This window comes from Pogoniulus pusillus, chromosome 20 (genome assembly GCF_015220805.1).
Source record: "Pogoniulus pusillus isolate bPogPus1 chromosome 20, bPogPus1.pri, whole genome shotgun sequence".
Classification (NCBI taxonomy): Eukaryota; Metazoa; Chordata; class Aves; order Piciformes; family Lybiidae; genus Pogoniulus; species Pogoniulus pusillus.
The window spans coordinates 1,510,206-1,523,696 of record NC_087283.1 but is presented as its reverse complement, the minus strand read 5'-3'; the positions used below and the strand labels follow the sequence as shown (position 1 = coordinate 1,523,696).

Here is a 13,491-nt window from a genome sequence, read left to right as displayed (position 1 = left end):
TCAGTGATGGCAGAAAAGGTTCTCTGTCTACAAGCATGACAAATTAATCCCGCAATGCAAGTTCAATGGAAGAAGCTCTTCTGAAGAAGAATGCAGCTCCCTCAGGGTGCACACAATGGTGAGGCACTGACAGAAGAACAGACACTCGGCCTGCAGAAGGAGCTCATTTGGGGTTCTTCTTGTATGCTTCTGCAGAAGTGCTCTAGGACTGGGGAACAGGCTGGGGAAGCTGGGGTTGTTCAGCTTGTAGAACAGTAAGACTCCAGGGAGATCTCATAGCGACCTTCCAATGCCTGAAGGGGGGCCTACAAGGAAGCTGGGAAATAACTTTCTTTACAAGGACAAGGGGGAAAGGATCTCAGCTGGAAGAGGGGAGACTTGGACTAGAGATTAGGAAGAATTTCTAGATGGTGAGTGTGGGGAGACACTGGAACAGGCTGCCCAAGGAGGTTGTGGATGTCCCCTCCCTGGAGGTGTTCGAGGCCAGGCTGGATGAGGTCTTGAGCAACTTGGGCTCTTGGGAAGTGTATCTGCCATGGCAGGGAGGTTGGAACTGGATGATCTTTAAGGGCCTCTTCCAACCCAAACCATTCTAAGGATTCTTTGATTTTCAGCATCCAGATGTGAAAGAAGAAAGGTTGCCAACTCAAGCACAAAATGATCTGCCTGACTCGCCTGCTGTAGATATAAAATCCTGCAGTACTCCCAGACTTTGTAACAAGCAAGAACCCAGCAAACGACGTGCACAAAGCTCCAATTCCCTGGGAATATTTAGCCCTGTTTTTTCTGTAGCTTGCAACAGAGAGCAGTATCCTCTAAGCTAGCGATGGGAAAAGGGAGCAAGGCAAGTTCAGCTGCTGAAGTGTTCTCTGCAAGGCATTTTTGTTTGTTCTTGCCCAAGCCTTAAGACAAACAACTCTAACAGGACGGCAATAGTTTTAAGATCAGAATTAGCTTACAGCCAACTGTATAATCAGAAGGCAATTGTGATGGGAAAATAAAGAGGAGTATTCAGGGAACACAAGGGAAGTTAGTCTTAGTTTTAATTGAAGAGTCATATATAAAATTTACAAAGTCACATATAAAGTTTAAATTCTTACCACAGCAGCAATTTCTGCTCCAGTTTTATGGTTTAAAGCAGCAAGTACTACAGAGGCAATGAAAAAGAAGAAAGTGCTGAGTCCAGTGTTGACCAGATCCTGATAAAAAGAATAAATTCATTAGCATGACTCAGCAATGATCCTTTGCTTGCTTTTATTACAAGTGATGAAGCAGAAGGTCAGAACAAGAACCGCAGCACTACTGCCCCACTTCCTATGCAGTTTGTCACTCACAGGAGGAGGCAAAGCCGGTTACAGAGGAAGCACAGCAGTGTGCACCTCAGTCTGAGATGCAAGTCACACAGCATGGACACACTGAGCATCAGTGCAGTCCTGCTGGGCTCCTCACAAAAGTGCTGTCAGCAGAAACAAGGAGGAAAGCTGTTCTAACTCAGCTTATCACACTGACACAGAATGGTAGGGGCTGGAGGGGACCTCTGGAGGTAGTCCAACCTGCCTGCCAAAGCAGCGTCACCTAGAAAAGGTCACACAAGACACGTCAAGGAGGCTCTGGAATGTCTCCAGATACAGACATTCCACCACACCTCTCAGGCAGCCTGCTTCAGTGCTCTGCCACCCTCAAACTAAAGAGGTTCCTCCTCACATTTAGTTGAAACTTCTGACATTCACATTTGTGCCTATTCGCCTTTGTCCTGTCACTGGGCACCACTGTCAACAGACGCGTCCCATCCTGCTCACACCCAGCCTTGCAGTATCGATGAGCATCCAAGAGATCTCCCCTGAGTCTTCTGCTGAAGTGACCTTACTACGCCAGCTGAGTGCTGCAGGCACCCCTTGAGCTTCCACAGCACAGCACTGCCCCATCCAGGCACTGCCCAGCTAACAGCCACCAACTTTTCTACCAACCCTTTAAGGCTTCACGCAGAACAGGGCACGTCCTGTGCTGCTTCTCTGGCTAACAGCCACCCGAACCGTGAGAACACACAGGTGATTTCATATTTACTGCATGGATGGATGCTCCAAGCAGGCACTTCAGAACATTTGCACAGCCACACCCCAGGGGCAACTAATTTTTATGCTATTAATAATTGAATCATATTCACACAACAAGGCTGAGTTCTTAAAATGCTGAGACTGACACAACCTTTCATCTCCACAGATCAGATTAGCTGGCTCCTAAGAGCAATGACTCCAACTATCATGGAGCTAACAGTAACATCACAGATAGAGGGGTTTAATCCAAATCTTGGCTCTTACACTTGGAGCAGAAAGACAAGAGCAGCAAAAACAATGGGCTGGGATGAAATGAGAGCAGAAACAAATAGAAGGAACTACAGCAAGAACCCCAGAAGTGAAGGACACTCCCTAAAATAATGTAGCTATTTTCCACGTAAGAGAAAATGAATAACGGTGACAATAAAAAGAATAAACTAATTGAAAAAAGATGAACCACTTCAAATCTGGCCATGATGCAGCTAAAGTTCTTGCTACTATATTTATAGACAAAATAAAAACCACATCAGAGGGAAGAATCTCTGCTGAAATGACAGCAGCCTCAGGAGACAGGGTGCTGAGCCATAAAACACTGTATGGGGCTGCCATCCATCACAGAACAACAGCTATGCACTCAGTCACATCCCCTCTCCAGGCTGCTGCTGCTTCCTTGCTCCCCTCCAAAATCATTTCAAATCCAAGCCTGACTTCTTGTCACTTGCTAGTTACTTGCAAGTCATTCTCTTCTGTCACCAATGGTCCTGTAAGCCTAAAGCAGAGTATTCAAGAACAAAGATTTGCCAGTTCTGTCCTGCTCAGAAGGGACATCTCCAACTAGAGCAGGCTGCCCAGGGTCACATCAAGGGGTTTTATTCTTACTTATAATGATTTTTGAGTTTGGAATATAAGCTCTGCTAGACACAACAGCTCTGCTGCAAATGGCAAATCAAGTTCCTCAGTGAATGCTTCCACAATCTCCACTTCATTCTGATTGCTTGAAGGCCACCTGCCTGTTTCCTGCTCAGGTCTCTCTCACGCTCCTGGCTGCTTTCCCCACCAGCAGTGCCGCGGACAGGCCAGACCAGCAGTCACTGCCACAAAGCAACAACAACCGAACCACGCAGCGTACACTTGTGCGTGTGTCTGACCGAATGAAGCCTCGTTCACACTGTGCTGCACTACAGCAGAACTGTCCCTGAAGAGCACCAACCCAGAGGAAAACTGACCTGACCTTTCAATTATAAGATACTCATTTCTGTCCTTCCTAGGTGTTGCTGTTTTGACAGCAGAGAACACTGAAGGACAATTTCATTTCTCACTCGGCAGCCAAGCAAGCCAAAGCAAGCCAAGATGTTTTTTTTCAGAGCAGAAGGGGAAAACATAAATTTACAAAAGACTGCCCTGTGCAGGGCTTTGATGAACTACAGCTTTGTAATTACACTCTTCAGAGCCAAGGCTGGAACAAGACAGTTTCTCATTCTGGCACCACATCAAATTTTCTGCCAGCTAATTCCAGTATCAGTTGCTTGCACACAATTCCATCACTGCAACAAGTGAAAAACGTCCCAGCCCTGCACAGATGATGCAATCAGTGCCTGTGTTTTGTGCTGCCTGAAAACTTAGCTTTGCTTTCTAAGAGACACACCTGGTTCTTCGGGCTTCCTCCTCCCTCTAGTAGTGCTTCCCTGTGACTATCTCCAGGCTAAGCAGCTGGCAAAACACTTAACCAAATTTCTACCGTGCTCAGTTAATAGAATCACAGAATGGTTTGGGCTGGAAGGGACCTTCAAGACCACCCAGTTCCAACCTCCCTGCCATGGGCGAGGACACCTTCCACTAGCCCAGGTTGCTCAAGGCCTCATCCAACCTGGCCTTGAACATCTCCAAGGAGGGGACATCCATAACCTCCTGGGCAGCCTGTGCCAGTGTCTCAGCACCCTCACTGTAAAGGATGTCTAACAGTTTCTTTCTAACTCCAGTATTCTCAGCTATTTGCCATCACTTCCCCTCCTCCCCAAGTCATCTCAGTTGTCAGCCCCGACAAAAAGGTCCTGCAGCATGAGGGAGGCTCCACTCTGCAGGGAGAGGAATTGTCAGAGCGCCTGGCAAACCAGATGCAAACTTACCAGAACACCGAAGTTAATGCAAACAATTCTGTACTGCCCTACCCCAAACCTACTTCCAGGGGGCATGCACAGATGTCATGCACACACTTGGGCTGCAATAATATCTTAAACTCTCCCTGTAGATCACACAAGATACAAATGATTGGAATAATTTTGCCAAGCAAACTTATGGCAAATAGTCAGTTATTAGCTAAGTCTGAAAACACATTTCATTTCACAGCAGCAGCTTATCAGGCAGACAGGGATCTCTGCTCTAGTTTGCCCTTCACTCCCCTCTGCTACTTGCTAGGCTCCCTGCAGAACAGGCTCCCTTTTGAGCTGGGAAGTATAAAGGAAATGGAAATTTCCACTGACAGGTTCCCCAGCTTTTGCATTTTTGCATAACATTGCTAGCAGTGCACAGCACAGCCAAATGACTGTCCTTTCATCTGCTTCTTACAGCCCTGCCTCCTCCCAGCACATCCCAGCAAGTTTTGTCTCATCTCCATCTTTCATGCCTGTTCAGCTCAGGAAAACACAAAAATTGCTGGCAAGTCTCTAATTAGGACCAAACCTAAGCCTCTTTCCCCCAAGTGGCTAAAAATATCTATATTATTTTTTTAGAAATTGTAGTCCATTTACCTCTCTGTAAGCTGCCTGCCAGGATCTACTCACCCCCTTTGTCATCCAGCCAGGGAGGGTGGGGGTCAGACAATATCCACAATGTGGTAGAAAGAAGAATAATTCCAAAAAGAGTTCCTCTAGGAAGCAGTCCTGTGTTGGCCAAGAGCAGCTGCTGGCCTGGTGCTTGGGTTATCATAGAGTCATCTGACAGCAAATGGTTTCAAATGGTTCCTAGGAGGTTTGCCTGAGTGCTGTGTTTAAAGACTTCTTCCTAAACGTGAGACCTTTGAAGTCTTTCAAGCACAGTAACAACCTCCGCTTCCCACACAGCCTCTAACAGCAAAGTTTGAGACTCCTCACACGGGGAGCATCTATTACAAAATCTTGTCTACTTTTTAACCATGTGTGTTAATGAATTTACACATCAGCAGAATCACCTCCTCCTAAAGCCTTTAGAAAGTCTGTTGGTCAGCTTCTCATCCAGCAGCACCCCTGGAGTCTCTGCAACCACAAACCAGGAGAATGCCTATGACAAACCAACAGGCAAACAAATCAAACAAACCACACTACAACTGGCAGGAGTTTGAAGCCCTCTTTTCTCTCAAGACCTCTAGCAGAGTGCCATACAGACAGGTACCACTGACACTCAATGCAGCAATTCTTCTCACTCTAATGCCATAAATCAGAGGCTGAAGCAGCCTACCACTTACACACTGAGATCTCCTGCATTATTACAGAATCACAGAACCTTAGAGGTTGGAAAGGACCTCCAGAGATCATCCAGTCCAACCCCCCTGCCAAGCAGGATCACCCAGGGTAGTTTGCACAGGAACACATTCAGGTAGGTTTTGAAAGTCCCCAGAGAAGGAGACTCCACAACCTCTCTGGGCAGCCTGCTCCGGGGCTCTGTCACCCTCCCTGTAAAGAAGTTTCTTCTTGTATTCAGGTGAAACCTTCTACGTTCCAGTTTGTAGCTGTAGCTCCTTGCCTTACTGCTGCTGCCCACCAAAAAGACTGTCTCCCCATTTAGTGGGGAAAGGCCACACCACCCTGCAGCCTCTTGAGAAAGTCTTGGTCAAAACACATCAGCAAAACTCTCACAGGTTGTGTGTGACACTGAGGCACTTCACACACTTGTTATGCTCTTCTGCATCCTAACAGTGTGCACAGAACTGGTGGTATGAAAACAGGGTCTTCAGTTTCTGGTATCAGCTGCCACGCTGCTGCAATGCTCATTGAGCAGCCAAACTGGCAACAGACACAGAGACCACCTTCTCTCTGCAGCTCACAACAGAGGTAAGTGGTGACATCATCACCAACACGGAGACAAAAGGAGCAAAGGCAGGATAATTTAGTAACATTCCAGTGGTTCTACGGATTTTTGTCTTGCAAGCCACCTGGATCTCTCCCACCCCAGCTACCTGTTCAGTTCTCAGTCTTATTCTGGCTCTAGATCAGTTATAGGATTTGGCAACTAGAAGTGCTGTAAACCTTACTGATTATCATATCATGGTTTGGGTGCAAGGGACCTTAAAGACAATCTAGTTCCAGCCCCTGTGCCATGGGCAGGGCCACCCACCACCAGGCCAGGTTGATCAAGGCCCCATCCAACCCAGCTTTGAACACCTGGCTTGGAGCCTCCACAGCTCCTCTGGGAGAGCTGCTCCAGTGCCTTGTGACCATCATGGTAAAGAATTTCTTCCTAATGTCTAATCCAAATGTAGCTTCTTCCAGCTTGAAGCCATTGCCCCATATCCTGTTACCACATACCTGTAAACAGTCCCTCTCCTACTATCCTGTAGCTCCCTTCAAATACCGGAAGGCTGCTCTAAGGTTTCCCCAGATGATCCTAGCTCCTAGAAGACATTCACCTTTTGTCTTTGAAATCATTTCCAGTAATACATACAATAATCTGTCTAATCTATCTAGTAAGCACTCCTAGGGAGAGTTCAAGGGATCACACATAGACAGAACACAAGAGAACATCTAATTCCACACTCAATCTCATTTCAGACAAGTCATTTAGGCTTATAATCAGTCACTACAAATGTTCATTCATTCATTCATCTATTATACTGAAAAAGATTACAAAGAAAAAATAAAATATCATGCAGAAGTCTCAAAACCTCAGAGTCTGGTCTCCAAGAGCACTCACAGAAGCCCTGCTCTACAGCAAACCACAACACAGGCACATACGTATTGGTACTACCCCAGAGCCTTGACATAAATATTGTCCTTGAAGCTGACAGCTCTTTTTCTAGAGTGACTTATGTTGATTTTGTGACCCATGTTTATGCAATCCAATCTGAAAGCTTAGCTCACACTACAGTGTGGAAAGAGAGACTTGTACAGAAGGAATGTGCACTGCCAGCAGTTCCCTTCCTGAAACCCCTCCTCTCCGAGGCTACACTAAGCAGTGCCAGTCAACGTACAACAGTTGGGTAAGCAATTCAAAACACCTGATCTTCACACAAAGCACACCGCTTCTTACACTGCTGCCCCATGATTGTATTCATCTGGGTAAGAAAAGCTAGGTAGCATGGCTGCTCTAGCATAGGAAAGAGAACAGGGGGCTACTGTAAACACCATCTGTCAGAGTTAAATAACTACAGGCTGCACATTTATCCACTTCATCCACAAACAGTAATTGCTGGCATTAGCAGCACTTTTCCTTCCAAAGAGAATCTACCAGAAGACAATTTTAGTTCTATTTAACATAGTTTAATCTTGCTACATTTCAAAGCTTATTCTGCTGCTGGCATTCAAAATAACTCTAAGTAAAACATCTCCTTTAGTTAGCATAAAGAACCCTCACACGCAATCGTAAGCAATGGCAGAAAGCAAAGTTCCGAGAGCAGAGCTGAAAAGAGATTTGCAGCTATTTGAAGAGAGTGAGGAATTGTCTGAACTTACAGTAAGATTCCAGTTGATCTGTGGTATTCTTGTGTGCAGATTTAGACTGAACATAAGCAACAGAACTCCAGTCACCACCAATGCACTGCAGCTCACAAACTCAAAGAAATAAAGGCCTTCGCAAGGGGAGCATTCCATGATGGTCTCTATGCAGATGAAGGCAATCAGTGCCAAAACCTAGGAAGAAAAACAAGTGGAAAAAATATAAATAGATTTCCACAGTTTGAAAGTAGCCACAAGTATTCCTGAAATTTCCATTGGGACATGATCGGTTTACGCTCAGGAATGTGTGATTTTGGTTGAGAGCAGGGCACTGTCTAAGCAGCAAACACAAAAGCAAATGCACACAAGACTTTCTGGCTATCTACTGCCCAACAGCCTGGGTTTCAGCAGCATCGCAGGGACGCTGGCACCAGAATGGCTGAGACACCCAGGAAGGCATGGAAGCCTTCAAATGCAAACAGCACCTCAAACACTTCATTTTTCACCCCTGATCTGCCACTCCAGAACTTGCACATGGAATGCATGTGTCTGGTGAGCCAACCTCAACCTCAGTACCACAGCATCCATGTAATGTGACTGGGAAAGACATTTCAGTGAAGCTCCACCAATTCAAACTCTACATCAGCTCAAAACACAGATTCAGCATCTTTATCAGCCTCCATCAAAGCCTGCCTGCATTTTCATGGCTTTTTATCATCATATTTCATAAAAAGATGTATTTTTTCATTCCTTCCTAAGAGAATAAGCCAAGCAGCTGATAGGTGAAGGAAACCACTCCTGGTGCTCCAAATTAATGGTTGACTGTGGGAATTCTGCCCATTTGCTCTGCTCTAGTGAGAACCCACCTCAAATACTGCCTCCAGTTCTGGTGTCCCCAGCATAAGGAGGACACAGAGCTGCTGGAGTGATACACAGAGCTGGACAATCTTTGCTATGAGGATAGGCTGAGGGAGATGGAGGCATTCAGCCTGGAGAAAAGAAGACTCCAAGGGGACCCCAGAGCTGCCTTCCAGCACATGATGGGATTCAACAGGAAGGCTGCAGAGGGACTTTTGCTGAGGGTGTCCAGAGACAGGCCAAGGGGGAATGCTCTGAAGCTGAGGCAGAGCAGGGTTAGACTGGAGCTGAGGAAGAAATTCTTCAGTATGAGGGTGGTGAAACTCCAGCACAGGCTGCCCAGGGAGGTTCTGGATGCCTCCTGCCTGGAGGTGTTGAAGGTCAGGCTGGATGAGGCCTTGGGCAACGTGTTCTAGCTGACAGCATCACTGTCCATGGCTGGGTGTTTTGAGCAGATGCTCTCTGAGGTCCCTCCCAACCTGAGCCATTCTGTGGTGCATGGCCAGTCTGTAAAATGAAGCTCTTCTGCAAAGTGTATTTATTTCTTGTCTGTCACTGCTGAAATCCTAGTTTCAATTTGCATCTGGTTTTCTCAGTGCTCTATTTCACTGTGTATTCTTGTGTTTCTCCCAAAGCCATTCAATGTCAAATATGAAATCTGAAGTCTTTTATCACCAAGTGTCCATTCAGAATTTGTTTGATGTGAATTGCCTGCTCTGTTAGCTGGGAAAAACTAGTGTGGCTTGTGCTGTCTTAGAGTGTGCCAAATGAACTGGGAAAGAGTTCCTACCAAAGTGTGAGTTTTGATTAAAACAAAGAAAAAGAATTTTAATCCGTTTTTGAATTTCAATTAACTACTACATTCTGAAGCATGCAGCAAGCAAAGTGTGTGGGCTGTTGTCCTTTACTGCTGATGTTCATGACCTAAGTGGTCACTTCTTAAAATCCTGTTTCTTCATTTTGCTTGGTTTGGTGTAGGAGGCCAAGACAAAGCCATGGGTGAAGCATGAAAAGTAAAACCTTACTGAAACTGGCAAAGAGAGGTTTAGCAGAATTGCTTTGTGTTGTGGCTTCTGTCAATCCTTTAAACTCAAGTTTTGCTTGTGCAAACCTCTGAAATGATGGAATATTTGGCTCTGGGCAGCCTATCTCCCCAGCGTCTTCACCCTACAGCGTCATTAGACTTTTGCATCAGAGCAAAAAAAAATAAAGTGACTTATTTCTAAAAAATGTAAGTGGGTGGGAAGGAGAGATGTGGTCTTGAAAACCAAAGTAAACCATTCTTAAGGCCTTCCTTGTTTCCCATGGAGAACCCAAAGAGAAAAACCTTAAGCAAGCAAAAACCCAAACAAAGCAAAACTCATCCACACATTTTTTATTTTAACCACTGAAAGAGGAATCAGAAATTCAGACTTGCACATCTGAGCTGCCTACCTGAGGCAGCTGATCAGTGCTAGCTAATGGTCTTCAGCGGGAGCTAACACTGATGTGTGGTAAATTTTTAAGGATGGAGAGCTTCCCAAAGTCTGCTTTTGTGCTAAAACTACTACCAAGATGTCTTTTGAATTCTTAGAATCCTAGAATGGCTCAGGTTGGAAGGGACCTTAGGGATCATCTGCTCCAACCTCTCTGCCGTGGGCATGAACCTCTCTCAACTAGACTCAGCTCTACACCACTGCCTTGCCCTGCTGGCAACACCCCTCTGGATGTAGCCCAGAACACTGCCAGTTCAGGATGAGCTTCTCATGTAATGAGTTCACCTTTTCCCTGAACACGACTCATGACAGGTAACATAAACCACCATTTTTTCAAATAGAAGCAAACCTCTTAAATACTCAAATCTTAGCATTAATGCTTGATCCTGCTAGAAATGGCTAAATGTTAGCTGGCACAACTCACTTTCCCATGTTCCAATAAAGCCTCCACTGCTCTTGCCACTATTTTTGAAATCTGGCATTTCTAAAATATTTAGTCTTTTAAAAGCAAGGATTCTGCAATCCTCTCCAGCACTACGGCAGTACAAACCCAAACAATATCAGGTTCATTTGCTAACAATATGGATGGCTGTGACTCGGGTAACCAATACGAGGCTGAAGGAGCCAAAGTCTCTGGCACATCAATCACTGTACCGGACAGTGTCTACTGAGAAGTGTCCCTGCCAATGCCAGAGGGGTTGGAACCACATCTTCAAGGTTCCTTCCAACCCTGGCCATTCTCTGAATCTGTGAACTGGCTCTTGGCATCTCAGGTCTGTTATGCTGATCAAGATCTTACACTGATGCCTCACCATACTGGGCAGCACTGCTTCTTCAAAGCTAAATGCACCAATCTTAGCAGTCAGTGCTCAAAATGATGAAAGAGTTTCTTACATGGAGCATTTTGAAATAAATTAGGTAAGGAAGAGGCATTTGGAGCAATGAGCTCTCACCATCATGTCTTATGTATATACTCCAAAGCTCAGAATTCATAATTAATAAACTTCAGAGCAGCCCAGAGCCAGGCTGCTGCACTGTTATTTAACAGCGCTGAACCCCCACATAAAGGCTCCATTCAGAGGGAAGCAGCAGCCTCCACAATTTGGGGCCATTTAAGTCCTAAAAGAGAGCCTCCAGACTGGGATCCAATGTCCTTTAATTTAGCCACATTTGCCTCCTGCCATTGCTGTATCCATCTCGACTTTCCTGTTGATTCCCCTGGAGAAGGGCTCTTGATGAAGAAATCATCTGCCTGAGGGCTATGTAAATGGCTTATATATTTACATCACTCTCCTGGCAGCACAGGCACAGCAGACAAACCCCTGAATCCCCCCTAAACAGAGAGAATGTGCCAGGACAGGCAGCGGTGCTGAAAGAGCTTTTGAGGAGCTTGCTAATGGTGTCTTTTCCTTGTCAGAACATGTTGTGTTTTATTTTTTTGAGGAAAACAATCAGACGACTGCACTAAAAATAAGAAAAGAGTTCTGCAATGAAAACGAAGTGAAAAAAAAAAAGGGAAAAAAAAGGGGTTTCCTGTTTATCTAAAATGTTGCCACAGAAAAGCCTTATTGTGTGGTTAAATGACATAATTACAGATGATTTCCAAAAAACCCACAACATGGTCAGCATTTTTTCTGCCTGAAAAATACCCACAGAAATTTAGGAAGAATGTCCTACTACCGAGCCATTTTTACATCCAGACTGTTTAAATTAATGGTACAGCAGAATACACACACGTACAAAACACAGAAGAAATAAACTGCCTTCACACTGCTTCAAGTTTCTGAAGACATTAAACTCTCTTGAACTAACATCTAGATTTATTGTCCTCATTTAGCTGGCCCAGCAGTCCCAACTTAATGTACGAAACCAAGTAGGTCTCATTCCTTGCAAAGCACATGCATTTCCCACATCTGAAACAGCTGGCACAGACAGGAATATTTGGGATCATATGGCTTAAACACAGTCCTGCTTCTCCAGCAGGAAACCATCTTTTACCCTAAGCAGAAGAATGACTGATTTCCCTCCTGTTCCTAGTCTGCATCCTTAAGGCTGGAAGAAATGTGTCATTACCTCTGGTAATTAAGACTGCAAGGAGCCCTCAATCACAAACGAACCTTTCTCACAGGCAAGAGAACCGAGGAAAGCAACACTCAGCAGAGAGGGAAGTTAAAGCACCACCAGCGATTCAGCACCCTGGATAAACAAAGCTGTGCTCTAATGGCACAAAACACAACACTGAGTGAACCCAGAACTCAAGCAGACCTCTGGATTCAGCTTGGACCGAGGGGTTGGTGGGGAGGACAGGAACTAAAGCAGAATATTTCAATTTCAACTCCTCACTGCACCTCTGGAGTTTCCCATGTAGCTGCAGCCCTTGTGTTTGCATTATTTCTCAGTTCATTCTGAGCTATAACATGGCGAAACTTTAGTGCATTAAGTACTACATCACCTGACTTCCAGCAGCTTTCAATAGTCCCTGAAAGAGTCAGCTACTGCTGCCTTCCCTTTCTCCACTCGGGCAAACAGATCAATTCTAACTGCAGAGCACACTTCTGAGGCCAGGCACAGTATGAGAAAGGGTCATATTTAAAAGCAGGGTACTCAGCACTTAGAGGCAGAATGATAGCTGCTTTGAAACCAAGAACAGCAAAACTAACACTTTTTCTTAACAAAAAAAAACCAAATCACAGCACTTAACTGGGCTGAAGTAAGCTGAATAGGAGAGATCTCAATTGGCTAAAAGTGAAAGGTATAGATTTTAAAGGTAAATTTAACCACAGAATCTAGAATGGCTTTCACAAGCTGCAGATGTGAAGCAGTGCCTTACTGCCTGTTAGCTATGCATTAGCAAAGCGTTTTGCTTATTGCTTGGACACACCTACACAGCAAACATTCTTATCTGCTAGAGAAGTGCAAACCCAATTCCAGTCCAAATGCCATTAAACAAATAGTGGTTTACAGCACAGAAGTATTTTATAGTTTGGGTTCTTCCTGTTCTCCCAAATAAAACTAGTTCTTCCTGTTACTCCTAAATAATGAAAGATTTTTCATGTTACATTTATACTGCCCTCAAAGTAAACCCATTGTAGCATTTGAAAGAATAATTGAACATGCAGGCAGCTGTGAAGTCCTGGTTTGCAGAATTCCCATGTGGCTCATGCCAGACTTTGCAGAGTTTATTTACTCACACCCAACCAAAACAGAATCATCTTCCTGATGAAACAAAAATCAAAATAAACCAACCACTCTGATCTGGGTTTAGTTCCAGTTTTACCCAAGCAGATGACCAGAAACTTCTGAACAGAATCTGAAGCCAAGGCATGTCGCAAAGAGGTATTTCTTTTAGGCACATTGTATTGTCTCAGAGGAACTTGAATGAGATTCAACCACATCTTCCAGATGAGCTGAAAGAGGAGTGTAACGTGGCACCCGTCCCATAAACTAACACCCACCAATAGCTCTGCAGCAGCTCCATCC

General features: G+C 44.9%; 1 protein-coding gene across 6 annotated transcripts in view; it reads right to left on the bottom strand.

The window, feature by feature from the left end:
• Nucleotides 1-13,491, bottom strand: part of CMTM4 (CKLF like MARVEL transmembrane domain containing 4) — a 34,567-nt gene that overhangs the window by 7,635 nt on the left and 13,441 nt on the right. For 5 of the 6 annotated variants that reach the window (XR_010305956.1, XR_010305955.1, XR_010305957.1 and 2 more), the window contains exons 2-3: nucleotides 7,697-7,873; nucleotides 1,101-1,199 (exon numbers count right to left, since the gene is read on the bottom strand). Coding sequence is in view for 2 of the 6 variants with exons in the window: in XM_064159917.1 (XP_064015987.1) it covers nucleotides 1,101-1,199; nucleotides 7,697-7,873 (276 nt within the window). In the remaining 4 variants the exon portion in view is untranslated. The remainder of the gene's footprint in view (nucleotides 1-1,100; nucleotides 1,200-7,696; nucleotides 7,874-13,491) is intronic. The other variant, XM_064159918.1, reaches the window with a different exon arrangement.